The 15879-nt window shown below is 42.9% G+C and overlaps 1 protein-coding gene across 2 annotated transcripts in view; it reads right to left on the reverse strand.

The window, feature by feature from the left end:
- The window catches only part of LOC129729620 (zwei Ig domain protein zig-8), a 113940-nt gene that overhangs the window by 26490 nt on the left and 71571 nt on the right, over nt 1–15879 (reverse strand). For both annotated transcript variants that reach the window (XM_055688333.1, XM_055688334.1), the window contains exons 2-3: nt 15047–15284; nt 14659–14897 (exon numbers count right to left, since the gene is read on the reverse strand). In XM_055688333.1, the coding sequence (XP_055544308.1) occupies nt 14659–14897; nt 15047–15116 (309 nt within the window). In that variant the 5' untranslated portion in view covers nt 15117–15284. The remainder of the gene's footprint in view (nt 1–14658; nt 14898–15046; nt 15285–15879) is intronic.

The following is a 15879-nucleotide window of genomic DNA, read 5'->3' on the forward strand; positions in this document are numbered from 1 at the left end:
AAGAAAAACTTGTTCTACAATGTTATAGCTCCAATAATTTTAAGTAACTTTGTAAAAAAATGGTTTTTGGCGCCATTTTGAATTTGCAAGAAATCGAAAATTTATAATGTTTTTCCGACGCCATTTTTTAAAAATTTATATCTTAAAACGGACAAAAACTGACGTTTTCAGGTCGTTTTGTGGTTCTAAGAGATCAGCTAATGTCTAAATGTGGTTTTCAAATTATGTCTTATATAGAGGACAAAATTCTCGGAAATCTGATGGTAATCTGATCCACGTAAGATGTTAGCATCATGTCAATTTTGCCCCAATTCACAATAGGTTTATCCCGACGTAAGATTAACTTATTTGAAATCTGTTTTAAGTAATATCAAGAGTGTAAACGATACTCAAAGAGTACAGAAGTCGGAGCAAGTAACTTTTCTAGTCTCCAGTCATTGACAAGGCGAGCAAAACGTTCTATTAGAACACGCGAGTGAAGCTTGGTTGGTGACAGTTGAGTTACGAACGAGTCGAGCTACTCGTCCAAACATCAACCGACTCGCCATCTGTAATATCAAAATTAGTCAGGTGAATACTTCTCCGTCCGGCTTGTCTTCTGTAATAAGCCTAGACCAGTTTCGGACGGCGTTCAACTTTGTGTTTTATCAAAAACGGACCAGCATAGTCCACACCGGTGACTGCAAATGGTGGCAACGGTACCACTTTTGATGCTGGTAAATTCTCCTTCAGTTGAGTTGTGTTGGTTGAGTTAATCCGGAAGCGTCTGATACACTTGCGTGTAATTTGTCGAATTGTCGATCGAGTCCAGACTGCCTGACCTAAAGCTGTTCGATGTGCATTTGCCTAAGTAGAAGGCGTACTACCGGGTCGATATCCGATAAGATGATGGGATGGCGGCTTTCAAACGGTAGATGGAAGCAGTCCAACAGAACAGGACGCAAGTTTGCCAATTTTTGCAGGGTTCACTCGATGAATTTCGTCAGCCAGCCTGTATGATAGCTACGGTAGCCAAGCGCAGTTCAGAGATTGTTTGATGAGGATTTTTCTCTCGTGCGGTTGGGATCTTGATTCGACAGTTGAGTATGAATCGCAAGACATAGCTTATAACACTCTGTATCTTACGGAAGCCACTGTACCTAAAAACCTAAATTAATCCACCTAGCGGTCAGACCTAGCCTTTCTCATTCAAACTTATTATATGTTAGAATAGATTTACACGATTTAAGAGAAAAAACACTCCTTGAAAATTTCTGCTGGTTTCAGCACAACTATACCATTATTAAATACTATACCATTATTAAAATAAAATTAAAAACCTAACATTCACACACATATGAGCATACATTAATACATACATATGCAAATATAATGAAATAAATATGTTTCAAATACATCACGCAAAAATCCAGATGACTACTTCTAGTTACCGGAGTACATCCTAAAATGGCTAAATATTGCCTAATCCGGGTATTTTGATGGCGAAGATGCCGACTTCATCCATTATGAGTATTGCGGAAGCGGTACACTCAAAGGCCAGAAATCAACTCAGGACACCATCTTAAATTTCTAGATACTTAGTAGCTTCCGATTTCTGGAAAACAACCTTAAAGGGACAAACATTACCAATGTTTTTCAGGAACATTATCCCGGGCTCGAAAGCCGGGAGTAAACTCCATATTTCACTTTGAAACCCGATTTTGCAGCTTTTGGTTTCTGGAAAACATCTACACACGTACACACCCACACACAAACATATACACCAATACATGCACACATGCAGAAAATGCTCGTTTCGTCGAACTGAGTCGAGTAGTATATGACATTCGACCATTTGGATCACTTTTCTACCTTTTAGTTAGCCAGTGATCGTTGAGAGAAAGTCAACATGTTCAGTTTCATTATGTGATTTCACATTTTTATGAACAACGGACAAAGTTACAATCCAAATACAATGAAATTCAATTGCAACCTATGAGGCAACTAGACCTTTCATTTGGCACTAATTTTGTAAAAATCGGTTCAGCCATCTCTGAGAAAAATGAGTGAGTTTAAACAACCTCAGGATAACTTTTCTTTACATAACTTTTGAACCATATGTTCAATCATAACGAAATTTAAAAGTTAAGGGTTTTGGAGACAGTCCGATCATTTGAAACCAGTTTTATTGAAATCGGTTATGTGGTTTTTGAGATATTGATGTTTCGTGATTTTTACATTTTGATACATTAAACCAAAAATCCGGTTACAACAAATTTCAATAGCAACCTATGGCGCAACTAGACCTTTCATTTGCAATTAATTTTATGAAAATCGGTCCAGCCATCTCTGAGAAAAGTGAGTGAGAAAAAAAAAAGTTGCACATACACACACATACACACATACACACATACACACATACACACATACACACATACACACATACACACATTTGGCCGAGCTGCAGGCCACCACGGGTCGACGCCTGGCGACCGTCGAGGCCATGCACACGTGTGTGACCACCGATAGGTGTGTGATAACATCAATTAGTCCTGGACCGGCAGCGGGAGCTTGCCTAGGGAGTGGTGGGGTTTCGGGCATTGGGCAGTCGATTCCCCGTAAAAGCCACGGCCACCCGTAAGCAGCTTCGACGGAGCGAGTAGTGCCGCTCCCATCATCCAAATGCACTAACCTGCCTATTGGGGCTGATACCAGTAAGGTCCCAATTATGGTGTACTGGTCGCTGTGTTTTTAGGTTTTTGAGATGGAATACGATTTTATACCATGACGTTGGGCTGGCACCTGCACCGAGCTCCCTTAGTAAAGTCGTGTGACAACGGCTTGAACGGCGAGGTGGCATACGGCTGCAGGGGTCTCCGTCCCGTAAAACCTGGCAGGCCTTCCAGTACGTTCCGCGATCATTGCCTGATGGGAATCAGGCAGGAGTGGGATCAGATGCCCTTTCCTGACTTACGCCGGTCGGGAGGCGTCATAGCTGCTCATAAGGGGCTATGGCGACCTTCACTAGCCATGACCTCACTGCTCCGGCATAGGCCACCATGGGACCATATAGGCGACCACTCCACCATGACCAAGGATAGCGGCTGGAAGGGGGACCCTTTTAACCAAAATGTTTACCATTAAAATCGACGAAGAGGCGAAGGTAGTGGATGGGGCGGACGGGTTAGTAAACCCGTTTGCCAGGCGGGGCATCGCCCGGTCTCCACCGAGACTGGCCGAGACCGGTAAAGGGGGCGCACAGGTTGGTACACCTTTTGCGACACCGACGGGGGAATTCCGAGTTGGGGCAAAGGCAGGCACGCCTAAGCCAGCACCAACCGGAACGGCGAAGACTGGTGGTAAGGTGGAAACACCTAAAACCGCAAAGGAGCGGGAACAGATATCTGGGGCTATGCTACTCTCTGCGGTAGAAAGCCACATGAACAAGTTCCCAAGCGTGGAGGCGGTGTCCGTACAACTTGATGAAATACTCAAGTTCACGGACGAACGTAGCAACATTTCGAAAGACCTGAAACAATGTCTTCTGTTGCTACGTATGAACGTTTGCAGCGCGAAGTCCGAGCTTTCGCAAGCCCTTAAACGGGCTAACGATGCCGAAAGCAAGGCACTTGCGCTAGAGGCGAGGCTCAACCAGCCTAAAAAAGGGAGTGCTGCAGCTGTGTCTAAATACACACAAACAGCTGCAGCATCGTTTGCCGAAGTCTGTTCAACCGAACCGACTGGCAAACGTGCGAGGGGCTCTCCGGGGGAAACGGCCCCCAGGACGCAACGAAGGCGGTTGTTCGGTGACAGCCATGAAGCTGGCTCGTCGGTCCAGCCGAGCAAAGAACCAGCAAACGGCGAACCGGCAAACGGCGTAGCCACGGATTGGACCACCGTGGTGAATAAGAAGCGGCAGAAGCGGGAACGACGCGCGAAGCGCGGCGACCGCAATAAGAAGCCGCAAGGGGCGAGTAGGCGGAGCAAGGGTGACGCCCTCATTTTCAAGACCGACGCGTCTAAGTACGCCGAAGTCTTGAAGGCCATGAGAGGCGAACCCAAGCTCAAAGACCTCGGCACGGACGTCAGGACAATTCGTCGGTCACGCACCGGCGAGATGATCCTCGAACTCCGCAAAGAGGCGAAGGGCAAGGGCTGTGCCTATAAAAAGACGGCCCAGGAAGTGCTAGGCGAGGAGGTTAAAATCCGAGCCCTCACTCCTGAAGTGACTCTCCAGCTTAAAAACCTGGACGAGATCACCGAAGGGTGTGACATAGCACAAGCCTTCGAACGTGAGTGTGGAGTGGTAGTGACCGCAGAGGCAGTTCGTCTCCGCAGGGGCCCGGCCGGCACCCAGGTTGCTACCATAAAGCTTCCACTAACGGAGGGTAACAAGGCCCTGAAGAAGGCCACGTTAAAGGTGGGTTGGTCGGTCTGCCCGCTGGGCACCTTCCAACAGCCCGACGTTTGCTTCAGGTGCTTTGAGCGGGGGCATAAATCCTGGTCGTGCAAAGGGCCCGACAGGTCCAATTTATGCCGCCGCTGCGGTGGCGCAGGCCACAAGGCACGGGACTGCGATGCACCTCCCAAGTGTCTGGTATGTACCGGTAAACGGGACGCCAAACACGCCATGGGAGGCCCCAAGTGCCCGGCTGCACGGCCGGCTACTAAGCCGCAGGCCTGAGGGTGATACAGTTAAACCTGAACCACTGCTATGCGGCGCAGCAGCTGCTACACCAAGCGGCTGCTGAGTCGTTGTCGGACGTGGCCATCGTCTCGGACCCATACCGTATCCCAACCGGAAACGGTAACTGGGTATCGGACAAGTCTGGGAAGACGGCCATATGCACGACAGGCAATTCCCCGGTTCAGGAGATTGTGTCGACCTCCAGAGAGGGGTACGTTATTGCCAAAGTGGACGGAGTATTCTACTGCAGTTGCTATGCTCCGCCAAGTTGGTCTACCGAAACGTTCGCGCAGATGGTCGATCAAGCAACCGTGGAACTGACGGGCCTACGGCCGTTGGTGGTTGCGGGTGACTTCAACGCTTGGGCTGTCGAGTGGGGGAGTCGCTGTACGAACCAGAGGGGCCAGGTCTTGTTGGAAGCTTTGGCAAAGCTCAACTTAGACTTGGCTAACATTGGTACAAAATGCACCTACAGTAGAAACGGTGCCGAATCGATTATCGATGTGACGTTCTGCAGCCCGGGACTGATCACGAACTGGAGGGTAGACGACAGCTACACGAATAGCGATCATCAATCGATCCGCTATGAGGTAGGCGTGCGGAAGCAAGCAGCGAGTAGGGCCAATATTCCATCCTTCTACGGCTGGAAAACATTGCATTTTGATGCAGATGTTTTTGGGCAGGCAATTAGATGGAAGCACGAAGGGGGTGAACTGCTCCCGGATGTGGACCATCTAAATTCGATGTTGTCATGGGCGTGCGACGCCACGATGCCTAGGTCTCGTCCGCCTAGAGAGGGTAGGCCACCGACATACTGGTGGAGCGATACGATAGCAGGCCTGCGCAATGCATGCCTCCGTGCAAGACGGAGGATGCAACGCGCACGTTCCGACGAGCAAAGAGCGGAACGCGGTGTCGCATTCAGATCCGCTAAGGCAACGCTTAAGAGCGCAATCAGAGCCAGCAAACGAGCCTGTTTCGAACGACTCTGCGCCAGTGCCAATTCGAACCCGTGGGGTGACGCCTACAGGATCATTATGACCAAGACTAGAGGTGCGCTAGCCCCGGCCGAACAATCACCAGCGATGCTAGAAACGATCATTCAGGGCCTCTACCCAAGCCACGAACCAAGTCCCTGGCCTCCGGCTTACGAGTCACCACCTACCGTGAGTGACGGCAGCCGTGCAGAGGCTGACGATGCGGTAAGGGTGACGGAAGATGAATTGATCGAGATCGCAAACTCCCTGAAGGTAGGCAAGGCTCCAGGACCAGACGGAATCCCGAACTTGGCCATCAAGACGGCAATCAAAGAAGCCCCTGGGTTGTTCAGGGCGGTCATGCAGAAATGCCTTGACGACTGCCTCTTCCCGGACGTGTGGAAGCGCCAGAGGCTGGTGCTGTTGCCGAAGGTTGGGAAACCACCAGGTGACCCATCGGCATACAGACCAATCTGCCTGCTGGACACGGCGGGCAAGGTGCTTGAGAGGGTAATCCTCAATAGACTGGTGAAATATACAGAAAGTGAAAACGGTCTATCAAGCAACCAGTTCGGTTTTCGAAAAGGTAGGTCCACGGTGGATGCAATTCTCTCCGTCACCAGAACGGCTGAGGTTGCAATCCAACGCAAGAGGAGGGGCATTCGTTACTGCGCGATCGTCACGCTTGACGTGAAGAACGCGTTTAACAGTGCCAGCTGGGACTCCATAGCCCTAGCGCTACAGAGTCTCAGAGTGCCGACGTCGCTGTACGAAATTCTAGGCAACTACTTCCAGAATCGAGTGCTAGTGTATAACACAAACGAGGGTCAGAAAAGCGTTCCGGTTACCGCAGGTGTGCCGCAAGGTTCCATCCTGGGTCCGGTACTGTGGAACGCTATGTATGACGGCGTGTTAAAACTAACACTCCCTCCAGGGGTGGTGATCGTGGGCTTCGCCGATGACATAACTCTTGAGGTCTATGGCGAGTCTATTAGAGAGGTAGAGTTAAAGGCCGCGCTATCAATACGCGTAGTGGAAGACTGGATGCACTCCAGGAAACTGGAGCTAGCGCACCATAAGACTGAAGTTATTGTTGTAAATAACAGAAAGTCTGAGCAGGAGGCATCGATTAGTGCCGGTACATGCACTATCGCCTCAAAACGCTCGTTGAAGCTTCTGGGGGTTATGATCGACGACAAGCTCACGTTCGGGAGCCACGTCGATTATACCTGCAAGAAAGCTTCCATGGCTGTGGCAGCGCTGTCTCGCATGATGGCAAACAGCTCAGCGGTTCGTAGCAGCAGGCGCAAAGTCCTTGCTAGCGTGACCACGTCCATACTCAGGTATGGAGGACCAGTGTGGTCCAAGGTATTGAGTACCTCGTGCCATCGCGGCAAACTCGAGAGTACGTACAGGCTAATGTGCCTAAGGGTCGCGTGCGCATACCGAACAGTGTCGTACGAGGCGGTTTGCGTCCTGGCTGGCATGATGCCCATCAGCATCATCGTCAAAGAGGATGTCGAATGCTTCGACCAACGCGACACGAGGGGTATTCGCAACACCATACGGTCATCCTCAATGGCCAGGTGGCAGCGGGAGTGGTCCAACACTACAAAAGGTAGATGGACACACCGACTCATTCCAGAGTTAGCAGGCTGGATTAATAGGCACCATGGGGAAGTAACCTTCCATCTGACACAGATCCTGTCAGGCCATGGCTGCTTTAGGCAGTACCTGCATAGGTTCGGGTACGCCGAGTCCCCTATGTGCCCCGCTTGTACGGGTGCGGAAGAAAGCGCAGAGCATGTGTTCTTCACATGTCCGCGCTTCGAGCGGGTACGGTACGAAATGCTGGCAATAAGTGGGATGGACACCACGCCAGAGAATATAGTGCGTAGGATGTGCGAAAATAGGGAAATCTGGGATGCGGTCATCACGGCAGCATCACAGATCGTTAGTATTTTGCAGGGCACCAATCGACGGGAAACCATCGACGTGCCCCAGTTAGTTAACGGTTAACTAACTGGCCTGTATAGGCTGCTCTGCTACCCATGGAGGTAAGTGCGAAAAGCACGACGGGCCCTCTCCCTGAAGTAATGCCTAACGGCGGTCCCGGGGAGACAAAGGGCTTTAGCTGTTCAGCTTAGGTTGCTCAGCATGGGTAAAAGCAGACACATACACACATACACACATACACACATACATACATACATACATACAGAAAATGCTCAGTTCGTCGAAAGGGGTCGAGTGGTATATGACATTCGGCCATTGCGACCACTTTTATACCTTTGGTTTTTCCAGTGATTGCTATACCTTTCTAGGAGAAAGGCAAAAACTGGAAATGGTACAACATTCACAATTGCAATGACGACTGTTCCTTTCAATTTGAGAAGTTCCGAAATTAATTCAGGCATACCTATTAGTGTCGTCTTTCACGTCTTTCGCTGGAGAAACTCGAGGCCGTTCCACCTAAAGTTGTTGTTTTTCAAACTCTAAGGTAGTTGACTACGAGAGACGGTTTCGGGTTCTGATGCGATCGAACGTAATCCCAGCGGTATCCACTAGTGTGTTGTTGGATTATGGCAATTCGTTTCCGGACATACAAATGGAGTTGGTTAAGCCGTTTCTGGATCCAAGCCAAGACAATTGTGTCTTCGTCGACCGTATCGTTCCATCCGATCTTTAGTTGTCACAGTCGTTGAGCCGTCGAGGAACTTTGCAATTTCTGAGTACATCACCCTCTTAGTGATATGGTGTTGGGGATGCGGCGACTGCTTCGTATCATTTGCGATGTACCCCTTGATGTAGTCTCCTTGACTCCACGTTCAACAAACGGCACCCTCTCTCCGGAATCCACCGCTTCCTAGAAGCAATTGTCGTTGAGTCTCGATGGCTTCTTTTGCCGAGTCTGCACCGAGAAGCGCATCGTTCAATATAAATTTCTTCCTTCACTAAAAAGTGGCGGATGCTGTTCCGTAGGTCACTGTTAAAGTTCAAGAAATCGCAGCGGTCGTGATGGGTGGACTCTCCAGAAAACACGAATGAAACGTCGGGCTTGAGACACGTGTAGTACTTGCCGGTACATTTTGGCAATGTCCCCGGAAAATGCAATCTAAAATTTTCTGAAGCGAAGAAAGAGGGAATGCAAATCATTTTGTACCACTGGACCCACCTGAAGAACTTCGTTTATGGACAGCTGCTCTGACGAGGACTTGGCCCTTGCATAAAAAACGACCCGACACTTTGTGCTCGAGCTGAATGGACGTAATACCGCGTGGTGAGGAAGATAATATATTTGCTGTTTAGGTGTATCATTGGCCTCAATAATCTCCCAACAATGTCCGAAAGCCACGTACTCCCGGATAACCTCAACGTAGGTAATGCGCCTGTAGCTCTGGATTATTCATCAATCGTTTTTCTTGAGGAGTCTCTTAAGGACCAGCGCACGACAGACACCTAATATAGAAGCATTCTCGTTGAATGATAACCGCACTATAAATCTTCACTCATCGCGTTGGTACGTGGACAGGAAGTGTGCTTCGCAAGACATTTCTTCGGTTGACAAAATTGGAACGTCAGAAACTTCCTCGATTTGCCAGAACTAGATTTTCGAAAAAATCGACTTTCTGGTATTTTTGAGCTGGGAATCTTACCAGCATGTTTTATGATCTTTGGACATCGAAAATATCACACCAGGAAGATACCCCGAAAAAAAGTTACCTAGATCCTCGATCTTCATTTGGTTTGGGCACTGCACACTGTTTCCAAAGCTGCAAAAACATGATCGAAATTACTTTGACCCAAAAACATTAATTTTAGAGTTGTAACGTCTTCAGCAAAGTTGTTCAATTAATTATTCTCCCTATTATAGAAGTTGCAATTCCATGATTATTACACTCAACAGTGAGAAACAAATTTTATTTTCAAAAGAAACTACTTTGTGGAAGACATTATACTCCTATCTGTCTATTCAAATGGATTTCTATGGAGTTTTTTATAGATTACTACTTAAAATCTTTTTTTGCTTTTAAACTTTTTATAGTGATTTTATACAATTTTTGAATGTTCTATAAAATTGTTTGCTACAATGCACAATGGTCCAGAAACCGAATTTAGGGGGAAATTTGGGTCTAGAGCTCTATCGCAACATTTTAGAGAAAAACTTTCTTCTACAAAGTTGTTAAATATGATGAAGCGCTCATTGAAAATTATCAAAAATTAGGGTGACCAACATTTTCGATGCAATCAAGTATCTAACTTTTTTATCTTTGTAGATATAAGAAAAATTTGTTCTACAATGTTATAGCTCCATTAATTTGAGGTCACTTTGTAAAAAAAAGTTGTTCTCAATCTTTGAAAACAACCGATTTATATTGAAAAAACATATTTTACGCTCTAACTTTTTTATTTGAAGTTTCATCTCAAAACTGTCTTTGAACGACTTTTAGAGCTTTTCAAGAGAAACAATTTGCAGCGCTGACATCGTAAATATCTCAATTTTACTCAAAGTTATTAATATTTTTCATCAAAAGATATGCGTTTTTCATTTGTATGTCATTCTTTTTGGGGCAAACATAAAAAATATCTCTTGGTCTCATTTTGAAGGGCATACTTGACTCTATAAATGGAGGAACTTTTAGAAATATGTTATTTTTTAAATTTGAGCAAATTCAATTTAAAAACAAGCCGAAAATTTCAATAATTTTATACATTATGCATATAAAAGCACCCAGATTTATTTTTTGGTATTTTTTCTAATAACTAGACGTAATTACCTTTAATTTGACCCAAAAAGATCAAAAATCGATCAACTGGTTCAAAAGTTATGAATTTTTTCAAATAAAATACATCGAATATAGCCGTTTTTTATGGTCACTCTATTTCGGAGCTGGTCCCCTTAACAACCCAACGAAACAATACGGGTTTGATTATTTTCAACATAGATACATCCCTGCGATTTTGAGCACAATTGAAGCACTTTGCGTAACCAACTTCGAAATAGGGTGACCATAAAAAACGACTGTGTTCGATGTATTTAATGTACCAAAAAATAAATCTGGGTGCTTTTATATGCATAATGTATAAAATTATTGAAATTTTCGGCTTGTTTTTAAATTGAATTTGCTCAAATTTAAAACATAACATATCTCTAAAAGTTCCTCCATTTATAGAATCAAGTATGCCCTTCAAAATGAGACCAAGAGATATTTTCTATGTTTGCCCCAAAAAGATGATATACAAATGAAAAACGCATGTTTTTTGATGAAAAATATTAATAACTTTGAGTAAAATTGAGATGTTTACGATATCAGAATGGCAAATTGTTTCACTTGAAAAGCTCTAAAAGTCGTTTAAAGACAGTTTTAAGGTGAAACTTGAAATAAAGAAGTTAGAGCGCAAAATGTGTTTTTCCAATATAAATCGGTCGTTTTCAAAGATAGAGTAAAACTTTTTTTTACAAAGTTACTTAAAATTATTGGAGCTATAATATTGTAGAACAAATATTTCTTCTATCTACAAAGATAAAAAAGTTAGATACTTGATTGCATCGAAAATTTTGATCACCCTAATTTTTGATAATTTTTCAATGAGCGCTTTGTTATATGTAACAACTTTGTAGAAGAAAGTTTTTCTCTAAAACATTGCTTTAAAGCTCTAGACCCAAATTTCCCCCTAAATTGGGTTTCTGGACCATTGTGCAATGAAACAAACAATATCTCCGAAGAAAGTTTATTTTTATCTCACATATATTTTTGGTTGTTCACGATTTTTACTAGAATAATGCGCTAATTTACACTAATCCCTCTTAACTCGAAAAATAATGATTTTGGAGTCGCAGTGTCTTCAGTGAAGTTGTTTTATTAATTATTCTCCATTTTGTAGAAGTTAGAATTTTGTGATAATTCTACCTAAAAGTAAGAAAAAAGTTTTATTTTTCTCATTTTTGCATATAAAAATCCACTTTGCTGAGTAAAGTTTTAGCACATTTTTTAAGAAACAACTTTGTCGAAGACACTATACTTGTATCTGCTAATGAACTATTGTAAAGTTTTCTGCCCCTTAAATATTTCGTTAAGATAACTTTTTATAGTGATTTTCTAAAATTTTTAAATCTTCTACAATGTTATTTACTATAATAAAACACACAAGTTCACTGAAGATAGTTTATTTTTATCTCTTAAGTTTATCTAGTTATTAAAGATTTTTATTAAAATAATGCACTTATTTATTTACAAATACCTGCACAGGAGACAGCGAGAGACAAATGCCTATATCTGGATTAAATGATGTTTTACTTATACTTAAATCTAGAAATGGTTTAGTCTTAGATATTTACAGATTTTAAAGATATCTGTTATTAAATTAGTGCATTGTTTCAATAAAAAATCGTCAATAACCAATCAAATATGAGAGATAAAAATAAACTTTCTTCGATGAAATTGTTTATTTTGGTATAGCAAACAACAATGTAGAACATTGGAAAATTGTAGAAAATCACTACTAAATGTTTAATTGGAAAAATTGATTTTTAGTTGCAATCTGTAGAAAACTCCACAAAAGTCCATTTGAAAAGGCAGATAGACGTATGGTACCTTTGACAATATTGTTTCTTATAAAATGTGCAACAACTTTGCCGAACAAAGTGAATTTTTATATGCAAAAATGAAAAAAGTAAAATTCGCTTTTCACTGTCAAGTGGATTAATCACAAAATTTCAACTTCTAAAAATAGAGAATAATCAATGGATCAACTTTCCTGAAGACACTATGGCTCAAAAATCGTTTTTTTTGGGTTAAATTAATTTCGATCACGTTTTTGCAGCTGTGTACAGTGTACATTGGTTTCATTGGATCCTGTTATCATAGCAGCACGTGGGTAACCAAGAGTCAACACTAAATCTTTCTCAGAAATCGTGAAATCTCTACCCGCTCCTTTGAAAATCGGGTAGGCAGAATCAATTGAACAATAGAGTTAGGGAAGAAACTACCGACAGAAATTTTTTCTTGTTTATCTATTTCTAACATATTCCATAATTTTTCTAATCTACTAAAGCATGCATGCATGTTTCGCTTAAAATTGTTTAGTGCTACCTCCAAAAATCAAAACTTATTTATTTATACGTAGATGTTCGTATATAAATGTTTATTTTACGGTACTACAAAACTTGAAAAAACAATCAAAAAGGCTCTGAAGATAGTTATTTCATCGTATAAACCTGCCACTTGCGTCAAAATGCGTAATTTGAAGATAGTTAAGGTTAAAATACCCCCAAAAATATCAAAATATGTCAAAAACTTTTTATTTTAGAATCCAAATTTAAATAACCATTCAATTATTCCCACGAAAACGACAGAATACAACACTGTGCTCTGGTTGCGAGTTGGAGTCATTCGTGAGTAACGCTAGGAAGCTAGTTACACACTATTCTGAACAGACGAATTGACGCGTCACTTGTTTTGCTCTAGGCCTTGAACTTTAACCGTTCCTGTGAATTTTGGTGGCCCTCGTTAAGCTAGAAGTGCGTCAAAGGCTCCCACCCTCTTTCCCCCGAAAGCCAACCGTGCGCCTCATTCAGCTGTTGAACCGATGGAGACGCCTAGTTCACCATTGGCAGGGAACGAATTTAGTAGTAAATTTGGATCTAGAGCTCGATAGCAATATATATATATATAGAATATAGAAATTAGGGTGGGGAAAAGTGGGGCTTTTGGGGCCCCAAACAACCCCAAACTTACCGGAAGTCGATTGGTTTTGTCTCCGCTTGGCGCATTGCATTTCAAATTTGTATAAAAATGTATATGGAAAAAACCTTTTTTTTTTCATTTACCTTCCTAGAGAGCTCAATTATGATCTAATAATGCACTACATTATGTTAAAGTATAGTATTTTAGATGCCTAACAACTTTCCAGAAAGCACTGAAGAGCTAGGATGCCCCTAAGAAGAGCAATTGCTGTTCAAAGTTGAGTATGTCGATTTAAATGCAGAAAATCTTGTTTTCAGCCAACATTACCAATGTACCAGCGTCAGTAGGATTCCCATCAGAAATAACCTACCGTAACGAGTTTATACACTCAGCTGGACCAAACAAACAAATTCAGGTCAATATTCTAGGCGTAGATAGAATCTACAACGTGTTTCAGAGGTTACTTCTGATGGAAATCTGACTAACGCCGGTACACTGGCAGTGTTGGCAGAAAAATGATTTGTAACATAAATTTCGACATACTCAACTTTGAACAGCTCCAGTATTTTTTGGCATACCCTAGCTCTTTGATGTCTTCGGCTAAGTTGTTAGGCATCAAAAAACCTATCATTTTAAGTTATGAAACCTATGGTTTGAGCCACTTTGAGCTCTTTAGAATGAAAAATACAAAAACGTTGGCTTTTCCATATAAATCTCCATCCAAATTTGAAATGCAATGCGCCAAGCGGCGACTAAATCAATCGACTTCCGATAAATTTAGGATTGTTTAGGGCTCCAAATAGAACAAAAAAAACTTGGTTCTGGCTTTCTGCTATCAAGTTTCGTTTTTTTCCATATAACGATTTCCCACCCTAATAGATATATAATGAAACGGTTTCGATGAAATCAAAAATTTAACTTTCTTTTCTTTGTGAAGATTGTTCCACAATATTTAGGCCCCTTTATCTTCAAGCAGCTCAGTAGAAAAAAGTTTTTTTTAACCTATTTATAGCTTTGAATTTTGTTGCATCGTCAATCAGTTTTAGTATTCCTCCATTGTTAAAACCAAGTATTTTTCGATCGATAAAATAAGTATAGAAGTATTAGAATTAAACAAAGTTAGGTTGTAAATCATGTGGGTGAAAACGGGTGTGGGTTGATAACCAAACCCTTACAATAACAAAATGGAATGAAAAAATTCAAAAAATATCGAACTTAATTAAAGTGGGATAATCACATTTGTTAGGTGAAGGACGATTCTCGGACAAAACTCGACACAAACCTGAAGGACAGTACATGAGCACAAATGGGCAAAGTTCATACGTACGGTTCGTTCCCGCAAATCGTTCACTCGGCAGTGCAAATACACGTCGTTTCCCAGCTGGGTGGTAACGTTGGCCGTCATGTTCGCGTCGTCGAAGAACGGATACGGATCGTGGGTAGTGCTTTCCTCCGATTCCTCCTCAAGGTCGTCATCTGGCAGCTCGGTGAACGGGGAGGAGATCTCGTGCCAAAAATGTCGAGGCAATGCCTTGAATGTGTTGTCAATGGTGCCGATTCTGCCGACTGCCGCCGGGGATTGAACAAGAAGAAGAGAGGTGAAATCAGATCACATTTGCGTTTAACCCTATTTGTTAGGCATTCTCCCTTTCCCCATGATGTGGCATCGAACAACAATGAGCTGAAAAATATGCCGATTGGTGAAAATCCCTTACCTTGTGTTGATCCTGTTACATGGTGCAACGATACGAGGGCCAATATAATCCGAAACGTTGGATGCTTCATAGCAGCATCTTCTAGTAGGCGGCGGCGGGCTGGTCTGGTCGTGTGTGTGCGTGGGTGTGTATCAGCGTGCTCCGTATCAATCGTTTACTGTGACAGATTACTGACGCCGATTGCTTTCGTTCGAGACCTACAATCAATTTTCATTTTGTCTGCTTGCGTTTAGTCGACCTGCGAAAAGCGAATCAATGCGAGCAATGAATCGGTTTGGAGTCGGCAAATACCGCACAAAACAAGCAGAGGTCATCCGAAAGTGAAGTCAGGCGGAATAAACGCATTTAACCTAGATAACGATGATTGCTGTTGTCCTAGAACAGTATTCAGTAATGTCAGTGGGACATAACCTATGCTACCGAATCAACTTCGCCGTTGAAATTGAAGTTTGTTTCGATTAATTTATTAATGCAATCCACAACCGTCAGTTTGCGGTTCAAAGTTGGATGTTTGTTTACTGCAAACTCATTTGAGTTGCAAATTTACAAATTACACGGTAAGTGCGATTGGTCTTTATTTGCTATGTGAGCCCTGTGCTCATGGAGCTTTCCTTTTACATCACGTACATGTTAATCAGATGACGTTGATAATAAAGATAAAGCGTTTTTCATCAGCATTGAAGAAAAGATTAAATGACGAGTCGAAAACAATAAAACCACCGGTGATGATGGCCTTAGTGTGGATTTTTCCCCTGCTGAATCCAAGCAAGCTTCGATAGGAAATCCAATCAACAATTTAGCTCGATGTTTTTCTCAAACTGATTTGAGGGTTT

The sequence above is a fragment of the Wyeomyia smithii genome, chromosome 3 (genome assembly GCF_029784165.1).
Source record: "Wyeomyia smithii strain HCP4-BCI-WySm-NY-G18 chromosome 3, ASM2978416v1, whole genome shotgun sequence".
NCBI classification, from domain to species: domain Eukaryota; kingdom Metazoa; phylum Arthropoda; class Insecta; order Diptera; family Culicidae; genus Wyeomyia; species Wyeomyia smithii.